The 10,517-nt window shown below is 34.0% G+C and overlaps 2 protein-coding genes across 2 annotated transcripts; both read left to right on the forward strand.

The window, feature by feature from the left end:
- The first annotated feature begins 3,541 nt into the window (after positions 1 to 3,541).
- LOC139868472 (uncharacterized mitochondrial protein AtMg00310-like) lies at positions 3,542 to 4,231 on the forward strand. Its single transcript, XM_071856807.1, has one exon. It carries the CDS (start codon positions 3,542 to 3,544, stop codon positions 4,229 to 4,231), a length of 690 nt encoding a protein of 229 aa, XP_071712908.1.
- A 65-nt stretch (positions 4,232 to 4,296) lies between these two features.
- Positions 4,297 to 4,743, forward strand: LOC139868473 (uncharacterized). Its single transcript, XM_071856808.1, has one exon. The coding sequence runs from the start codon at positions 4,297 to 4,299 to the stop codon at positions 4,741 to 4,743; it is 447 nt and encodes a 148-aa protein (XP_071712909.1).
- The last annotated feature ends 5,774 nt before the right edge of the window (positions 4,744 to 10,517 follow it).

Genomic DNA, 10,517 nt, shown 5'->3' on the forward strand with positions numbered 1-10,517 from the left:
AGTGATCAATCACCATGTCCCGGTCTTGATTGCATTACCATAGCTCGATTATGATTGATACTTGGGCGTAGTCACAAGTGAATCACAAAAGACCAGAGCAATTGCATAGAATCAACAACCTAAAATGAGAGGCCAAGCTCTCTATTTATAGGTCTAGAATATTCGCGGAGCCAATGTTTGCGCATACTTTACGCATCCGTAGTGTTTATGTGGGACATCTTTGCAATCTCAGTTTATGCAGGCTTCCGCAATTATATTGCGCAATATGCATTTGCTGTTTATTTGTGCGGTTATGCTTTGCACTTGCATTTGAATTTCCTTTTGCTCTTAAAATATGCATATACATGCCTATGTATATAATCACTAGCTTTCACGGGTCACTCAAATTACACAAGAGTTTAGGGTTCCCTATAGATCTAAGAAATGAATTCGCTCATAGCCAGTCATGCAGCTCCCATCGTCATAGGCTTGATAAAGACTCAAATCTTCGCTAGTAATGTGAAAACGGTAATAACCATAGCTTCTAGGTCATTTGTCAATTTGGAATGATGGAAAGGAATTTTGGAGTGGTGGTGAAGTTGTTTTAAGGGGGTGAAAAGGTGATATAATCTTAAAGACTTTTATTCTGAATTTCGGAAATGAAAGATGGATATGAGTGCTGATATTTTTGAGTAGCACTTTCGAACTTTTCTTTGGAGTAATGGGCATTCTTTGGTCAAGTTCTTCTTCGGCATTTCTCTTTATAAGTTCTACTCCTTTTCTCAGAACTTTGAAAATACATATATTTTTTTGGAGATTTTATCTCTAGAAAATCTCTGCCGGTAAACTTTTTGCAAGACCTTTGCTGTGATACTTGAGAAGTTCATAACATCGGATTTTTTGGAATGAATCCCATTTTATGGGTTTTTCGAGTGATAGTAAAGATGATGTGAATGAGGGTTTGATGTGGTAGAAGTAGTGAAGGTGTGAAGGGTTTTGACAAATGGCTAGCTCTTCTGATTATACACGAATCACATTTCGTTACTTGGAAATGCAGATCTAGAGCAAGTTCTGATTCTGAGTACAGACATCGGCACTCTCAATGGAAAATAGTGAAGCATTAAAGATGAATGCTTATATGGCCTTATTTGGGTGCCTAGCTATAATCAATTTAGGTCGATAATGCCTAGTCATGCAATGCTCTATTAGAGATTCGGTTCGTCTCAACAAGATTTTCTTCCTTATTTAAGCCTTAATTTTATTTACAAATGTTTTAGGTTTTCGAAAAGGCTTTCTCTTGTTAAAATTTTTTGAAATTTGACTTAAGAACTCGGAATCTTTGTAATGGGGTTATTTTAATACAACATAAAAAGATTATACCAAAATCCCACACTTTAACGAACATTGTCCCCAATGTTCCTAGTGTATCCCACACTTAGGAGTTTTAGTTAATGATTTTCGGGAATATTTGTCTAGTGTTTATTTAGGTTGGAATACCACACTTATTGATAAGCTAGGATGCGACATAATTTAAATTTGATCTAGTAACGGGAAGAAAGGAATACCCCCTAACGGATAGTCGTGGTTGCTTGTGAACAAATTGGCTGGCTTGTGAAGGCAGGTTGTTTCAGCAATCTTGGAAGTTACGCCCTTTATTGATTGGCTCATTTGTCATCCTTTATTCTTCTACTCTACTTATTGCACGGGTTACCTCCCGAGAAGCTCTTTTGTTTAATGTCGTTGACTCGACCATAATGATGCCTAAAAATCAGACATTCCCCTCTGGTAGTTGTAATCGTGGTCTTCTCGAGGGAATGTGAGTCTTGGTAGATAGACTCAGAGAAAGTGCTGGACCAAAAGTGGTAGAAGATCCAGTATTTCTATCAAAGTTCTTTTGAAGGAGAGATAATGTGCGGTTTCAGCTCGTGACAAATCTTGAAGTCCTATGAGAATATGATCTGCGGCTCTGCTAATTGATCCATGAATGTCAATCATCGAGGCCATGCTTGTGGTGATTATTTCTCTAACGGGATGCTCACTTCGAAAGTCTTCATATAGTGTCAGAAATTGTATCTTCAGTATCTCAAAATCTTCTGAACGGTGATCTCCACAGTAGGAGTCTGTAGCTTTGCACAAATTTGTTAAAAGGGGAAGCTGGAAAGAAGTGAAAAGCAGTCCTGACCCAAGCATTAATGTCATCGTCTTCGAATATATCTCCCGACATCCAGCTTTGAATGTGAAACTAGGATCAGTGGATTCGTGGAAGATACGTGCTAACTGATTTGTAACAAAGGTGGCATTGTTGACTTGGTCTGGTTCCAGGTGTGAGAACGGATTATTGCGTCTTCCTTCTTTTGCTACTACGTCTCGTAACTCCTTAATAATCAGATCAGCGTGGTGATCAATTGTTACGTAAATCACTAGCCTTTCTGGTATGCTTTCGAAATTATCTTTTTCCTAGAGAACGAAGAGGCTGTGAATATCTTCGATCATTTTCAAATTAGAGTGATAAGTCGGGCGTTCGGTGGAAAGATCCATATGTTTCCAGATAAGAGTCAGTAGTGCTCGTTGGTTTGCTGAGAACGAAAGTGCAGATCCGGATAAGGCGTTGTAAACCTTAAAGTAAATGATCTTCTGATCTCGACAAAATCTTGTCTCGAGAATAGTGCGAACCATTGAATTGTGCTCTCGTTTCCTTTCTTCATGGTAGATATGATCGTGAAGAGTATTGATAAAGTCTTGAATTCGCCCTTCTAAGATTTCAACATTATCATCTTCTCTCGGTAGATAGATGTTGTATTCATCTTCAATAGCCTTAATCCACCTCTTTAAACGAGGTGTGAAAATAATTGTCGATCTACGGATGGCTTCGAGAATATCTTCATATTCATCGGTGTCATTGATGAAGGTTATCATGTTGACATGGTTAGATATGACCGGAATCTGATCTGAAGAAGAGTCCAGCTCCTCTTTATCTGCTGCGGGTGGAGAATATGAATCATCCAGAATGTCTTCATTTTGCTCCTTTTCCCCATCATCATCGGTATAGCTTTCTTCTGTAGATTCGTCTGATGAGCGGGTTATATATATATATATATATATATATATATATATATATATATATATATATATATATATATATATATATATATATATATATATATATATATATATATATATATGAATCACCACTCAAGTCATTATAATTGAGATGATGATGCTCCCTCCATTACAAAAAATGTCCGCTAGAAAAAAAATTGGATTAAGATAACTTTTATTCCTTATAAATATTAGTTTAGTTATTATATTCAAGGTAAATTTGACTGAATTTTTTTTAAGAATTGTGAATAATAAATGATAGTAAACTAAGGGGTTTAATGATGTTTAGTGAATATTTTTTACAAGTGAATAATTATTTTAAGACATATATAAAAATACTAAGGTATATACTCCATCTGTCCCAAATCTATTGTCTAGTATTCCATTTTAGAATGTCAAAAATTAACTGCCCTTCGTTTGATTCTACAGTAGGGTCCTGCTTATTATTTCGGTCCTTACGGCAATGCAAATCTACTGGTGTTTGGTTTTTATTTTGCCCAATGCAATAATAAAGGAGATAGAGAAGCTTATACGAGGTTTCCTTTGGTGCCAAGGCGATCTTAAAAGGGGTAAAGCCAAGGTTCGTTGGGATGATGTGTGTTTGTCTAAAGACGAAGGAGGTCTTGGGATTAAGAGATTGAAAGCTTGGAATACGGCATTAATGTCTTCTTTACTATGGCGTTTAATGACGGTCAAACATTCATTATGGGTCCAATGGACTAATGAACACAAGCTAGAAGGTCGCAACATTTGGGAGATTGGTATTGATTCGAATGCTTCATGGAGTTGGCGTAAACTTACGCAGATAAGGCCTCTGATTCGGAAGTTTTTTGTGTATCAAGTGGGAAATGGTCAAATCGCCTATGTTTGGTTCGACTCATGGTGTAACATTAGTCCTTTAGTTGACATTATTCCCATTGATGAGATCGTGAATGACGGTTTCTACAAGTATGATCGGGTGTGTGATATTATTAGCTCGAATGGTGCTGTGTGGCCGATGGATTGGATGCAAAGATATCCAGAGCTGCAGTCTATTACATTCCCTATGTTTTCAGATCAAGATGATAGATTATATTGGAAGGGATGTGATGCTACGTTGTATACGGGTTCAGTAGAATATGGGAGTCAATTCGTCCAAGAGCTCCTCGGGTGAATTGGTTTAAAGTGGGTTGGTTTAATCGGAGTATCCCTAAACATGCATTCATTTTTTGGCTTTTAATGGGGGAGCGGTTAAAGACTCAAGACAAACTAAAGCTGTGGGATCTACGTGCTAATCCGGTCTTGAAGTGTTTAGTTTGTAATGATAGTATAGACTCACATGCACATTTGTTTTTCAAATGTGGATACTCGGCTCAGATTTGGAGGCGTATATGTTCTTTGGTTCAAATTCATATGGGAAGTGATGATTGGAAGGTTTGCAGGGATAGGCTTGTCCCTATTGCTCATCGTAACTATTCAGCGGTAGTGGTAGCGAAATTGTGTTATGCCGCTTCGGTTTACTTCATATGGCAGGAGAGAAATAGTCGTCTATTTAATGGTAAACGTAGATCGGTGGAGCAAATGTTTGAGCTAATCAGATCGAATGTTCGTTTAAAATTGATGACGGTTCGTTTCAAGACTTCGAGTCAGGCTAATCAAGTTAAAGCTGATTGGCTGCTAGGCTAGAGTCTTGTATTGTATTGTGGTAGTGGTTCTAGTTATCTTCTTGTTTTTTTTTTTGGATAGTTAGTGGGTCGTTTATGCTTGGTTGCTAGATTTGCTAGTAGCAGCTGCTTCTCATTGTATCTTTCTTTTATTATTTTTAATAATATTTGTCGGGGTAACCCTTTACTCAAAAAAAAAAAAAAAATTAATTGTCCATTTTTATAAATTGAACGATGTGTTTAACTTATTTTAGTAGAAATAATAAAATAAAGTCAAACGAGAATAAAAAGCTAAAGGGTAATTCGTTACTTTCTTTATCAAATTAAACTAAATCTTGTTTGTAATTTGTGAAGCTATCTTCGAGGCTCTCAAAATACGCCTCTAAGGTTGTCGACTGAATGGAAATTGGGCGTGCACCTAAGCTTGCATGCATATATATGCATGCATGAAACTTCGTGTTATATAAATAGCTAATACTAAGACCACCCCATATGGTTAGTTACCCGCCCATTACCCGCTCATTACCCGTAACTAACCGTAGGCACCACTTAGTTACCCGCGTTAGTTACCCGCTTTCACCATGGATTTAACCATAGGCATAGCCCACTAAACAATTAAACATAAAGCCTTTATTTAAATAACCCAAAACAATTAAACAGCCCATACCTAAATATGTAAACCTATGCAGCTATGCTCTTCTTCAATCTTCACGAATACGATTCCCAACTTTACCTAAAACTACTGAACAACGTTCTTCTCCAATTCTGTAGATGCGATTGCATGAAATTACTTATTGTTTGAGGTATTTTTCTTAATTTCTATGTTATGGTATTTATTTTGTTTTAGTTATGTATTTGATAGAATAATAATTTGATGAATAGGGCATAGGGTTACATTTAATTCAAATTATGCTTACTGTGTGCGTATTCAAAATCAACATTTGCAAATGATCAGCTACTTAATGCCTTAATGGTACACATACGTTTCATACTTTCATTGATTTAATTAAAAGTCTAAGGCATTTAATTTTCTTTATTTGTATAAGGGTGTTGTTGAATCTTCCTAAATGTGTATTTGATTGAAAATTTTGCTAAGAAATTTAACTTTCTTAATTTTGTTTACCTGCATTTATCTTACAAAATTTAATTGAGATTATATGACAAGATAAGAGACTTTGTTGATTATACAGGAGTATCAGTGTATGTATCATGAAAACTACAAGAAAGATACTAGTTTTTTTTTTTTTTTTTTTTTTTTTTTTTTGTGAAAGGCAAGTAAATTTTATTATTAAAAAGAAGACAGTACACGAAAAAAATCTAGCAAGGAGCTAGACAAAACACACAACAACACACAACCGCAAAATTAAGGCGCACACACACACTTAAGCTCGAAACTATAGAAGGCGCACAATCACGAGGACATTAGAGGCGACACGACACGACAATAAGCAAAACTATGTTTCCGAGTCCGATGACGCACAAGCAGAGCAACATGAGCAGCAACCAATATCCTCTTCCGAGTCATTCATCACATTCTCGATAAAGTATCTTTCGTGCCAACGAAAATTGTCTCGACGTCGGTTACGCTTCATATTACACCTACCCCACACATGTTTAATAAAATGACTTTTGATCAAAGGAGGAGCTTTTTTCTTTTTAACGCGAAAACGGGCTACCGCGGAATATGCTATATTAATTGGCCTAGATTGTGCCAAACCCTCATCCTTTGAGACACACGTAGAGTCCTGTTTAAAACCATTTGGAGATGATGGCTCACAAGATGGAGATACACACTTGGTGTTAGGCCCACTGGTTGAATCAAAGCTTGGCCCACTTGAAGGAAACTTAGGGGAGTTTAACACACATGTAGAAGTGGAATCTTTCAAATAATTTGAATCAAAGATACTAGTTTTTTATTTAAGAGAAATGGTGATGATGAAACAAGAGAAAAAGAAAATAAACGTTATAAAGCTTCAACAAGTGCATCAGAACAAGAACAAAATCAACCAAACTCTAAACCAAATGTTTCTGAACTTCCAAACTTAAATACAACGGATTTCGATATTAGTTCCATGAAAAGAGACCCGGAAAAACGAAAGCACATGTGGGAGGTTGTCTCCTTAGAACTACATGGCCCTTAATTACTATTTCTATATGTAAATGTTGTGCAAGTTGTGTCCTTCGGACCAGTGTTGTAAAAAACTAGATTACTCGCTGATTAATCCACGATTAATCATTTTAAGGAGCAATCCGTTCTGATTTCCAAAAATCCGTTTAATTAAACGGTCAACGTCAATTGATGGATCAAAATCGAATTTGGTAATCAAAGTCAGTCAAAGTAAAAAATGATTAACATTTTAACATGAATTTAAACTAGAATTTTATAGTTTTGAAGCAAAATTAACAATTTTAGACAATTATGTTAAAAATTATTTTTATATTTATGGTTTTTTTTTTCTATAGTTATACATATAAATTTTAAAATTTAATATTTAAATGTATACAGTACAATCCGATTAATCCCCAAATTGCCGATTAATCCTTCCAAAGTCCCGACCGATTAATCCCCGAATAGCGAATTTTGCAACCTAGCTTCGGACTACTTGTTCATTACTCATTTTTATATTTGTAAATTACTATGCTATATGTAAATTTTGTATTTTTGTCATTCGTAACGATCTCGCCCCCGGGGTAAAAAATTTCAAGTTCCGCCACTGAATATAAGTTTAACTTAATTTATTTAAAGAAGTCGTGAATAATAAATAATACATGAAAGTAAATTAAGGGATTTAATGATATTTAGTGAACATTTTTTTACAAGTGATTGATTATTTTAAGATATATATAAATAATAAAGGTAAATACTTCCTCCGTCTTAAATTTATCGTCTAATAACCCTTTTTTAGAATGTATCAAATTTTTTATGGGAGTTGATTCTCACACACTACATTTTGGTCTATGTACACCTAATTACCTAATCACCTAATCTACCCTTAATTATACTTATAATAATAATATAAGTTCAACTTTCTAGGGATATAACTGTCAACTTATGAGACAAAAGTGTATAGGGATCAAAAAGTGGTGTGTGAGAATCATCTCCCATTTTTTATACATTTTTATAAATTGATGACAAAAAGTTAGGTAAAGAGTAGAAAGTAAAACAGAAAAGTAAAAAAAATTAAAATAATGTAATTGTGAGGTTTCTTAAATTTTATTTTTTTATCTGAAAATAATAAATTTAAAAGAGAGGTGATCCGTACACCACCTCTATTTTGCCATACACCACTAAATAAATTTTCTGGACATTTTTACCCTTCCTTTTGTTCACTACCAACTCCCCTAACTTCTCAAAGGAAGGGTAAAACTGTTTAAATAATTATTTTGGTGGTGTATGGCAAAAACAAGGTGGTGTACGGATCAACTCCCAATTTAAAACTGATAGAGTATATATTTTGGATAGGAGATAGTATTTAAATTCTCGTTTTGGAAAAGGGAGAAATTTTCTGTGGACAAAAGTAGGTCATGGACGAGTAAGATCGATGGGATCTTTCATCAACAACCTTCTCCATGTTTTGTCTTTCTATGTCGTCTTGCTTTCATTCTATCCACATTAAATTAAATTCAAATTAAACATTAAAAAAAGAATTTTAGTAAAATTAAAAAATTTACTGAAAAACAACTCTGGATGATTTGACATTTTCATTTGACTCTATATTTAAGTTACTCCTGGATATGAACCAATAATAATTCATAGAGTGCATAATTGTTCATTAACTACATACTGTATTGTATACTAATTTTTTAGCTCGTCCGTTAAACAGAAATTGTAAATAAATTAGTTTTTAAAATAGTTAATATTACTGACAATTACAGATGTTATTGATCAAATATAGAATATAATTAAGATCATGAAAATGCAAATAAAATATAATCTTTAGTTGATAATCCTCTATAGAAGAACCTGTAGAAGAACCCGTTTTGCATGGTATTTTTAAATTAAATAAAATAATTAATAAATCTTACCTTATCTTAATAAAGCTGTTGGACGAAAATTATAAATATTAATTATTTTTAGCTTTTAATATTGACGATAATTAGAGATGTTATCGATCAAAATATAGACTATAATTAGGAACATGAAAACATATATAAAATGGAATCGTAACATGATAATCCTTTATGGAAATGCCCGTGGAAAAACATGTACATTGTATGGTATTTTTAAATTAAATAAAAAATAATTAGTAAATCTTATTATATATATATATATATATATATATATATATATATATATATATATATATATATATATATATATATATATATATATATATATATCAGTGTTGTAAAAAACGGCCGAAACGGGCGCCGCAACGGACGCCGCAACGGATTTGCCTTAGTATCGTTGCAACAGGCCTTGAAACGGCAAAAAAGACGGTCAACGCTTAAAAAACGGTCAATAACGTTAAAAAACGGTAAAAACGGTCAAGACGGAAAAAAACGGTCAAAGACGCAAAAACGGTCAAAGACGGAAAAAAACGGTTGTGATGACCCCGTCAAAACACTTAACGGATCCGTCAGTTGGTCCCACAGCTTGATCGGACTTAAATGAATTAAATAAACAAAGTTGCATTCTTTTATTTCAAAAGTTTTCCAAAAAGGAAACAAACCAAAATATGTAGTTTCAAAACAACCAACCATAGTAATAAACTAAAAGTTGACACAAAACCTTGCCAACAAACCCACAAGTTTAAATTATCCAAAAATAGAATGCAAGCTTAAGTTTCATAAATTGTTTCAATAAAATCTGCCCAAATGCATGCAGACTCTTCTAAAGACAGCGGAAGCATCACAAAACTCAAGTACCTGTGAAAACATGCAAGTAAACTGTCAACACAAAGGTTGAGTGAATTATAGGTTTAAATAAATAAGTAAACTTTAGACCACAAGATTTAAAAATGTTAGAAAACATTAAACATTATTCCATTATCAATGAGCCACCTGGTAACCACTTAACCCTTTATTTACCCTTGCCAAACACAATAAAAATATACACTTGGACAGTGTATCTACAACAAATTACTAATTACTAAACATTCCGATTATAAATTGCTAGCGCGACTAGCTCGAAATGGGGTTGTCAAACCCGATAGATCTATCCGTAGGATTCGCGTTCACCGGTAGAAACCAATGATTACAGTTACCAGACTAGGGAATATTTTTTTCCAACTCACAATGAATAATTAAATTTAACTGTTACTTGTGTCTAAACGTAAATGAAAATGCATGTAATCACATTCCAAAAATATACTTTGAAAAGTATATAAAAACGGGACTATAACTCACCTTAAAAGCAACTGAAGAAACCTCACAAACAAGCGAACAGCAAATAGAATAAAGTGATCAGGAACGATCACAACGCCGACCTATAAATAAAGCAGGTCGATATAAATAACTAACTTAGGTCAAGTCTTAGTATGATAGCTATTGTACATGTTGCAAGTAGACATAGAACAATACACGGCAAGCATCGGTTTGACTGGAACAGCGTACGGACACATACTTTCTATTTTTAGAAAGTTTCTATTTTTAGCAGGTTTCCATTTTTGGGAAGTTTCTATTTTAGGAAAGTTTCTATTTTTGGAAAGTTTCTATTTTTAGAAAGTTTCCAAATTTAGAAAGTTCTATTTTTAGAAAGTTTTTAGGTTAGGAAAGTTTCCTTTTTTTGGAAAGTCAACAAAAGTCAACTGAAAGTCAAAGTCAACCGAAAGTCAACTCAAAAGACAAACTTGG

Source organism: Rutidosis leptorrhynchoides, chromosome 9 (genome assembly GCF_046630445.1).
Source record: "Rutidosis leptorrhynchoides isolate AG116_Rl617_1_P2 chromosome 9, CSIRO_AGI_Rlap_v1, whole genome shotgun sequence".
NCBI classification, from domain to species: domain Eukaryota; kingdom Viridiplantae; phylum Streptophyta; class Magnoliopsida; order Asterales; family Asteraceae; genus Rutidosis; species Rutidosis leptorrhynchoides.

Excerpts from the sequence above, each read along its gene's own strand:
- LOC139868473 (XM_071856808.1), top strand. The coding sequence starts at position 4,297 with ATGGGGGAGCGGTTAAAGACTCAAGACAAACTAAAGCTGTGGGATCTA.
- LOC139868472 (XM_071856807.1), top strand. The coding sequence starts at position 3,542 with ATGCAAATCTACTGGTGTTTGGTTTTTATTTTGCCCAATGCAATAATA.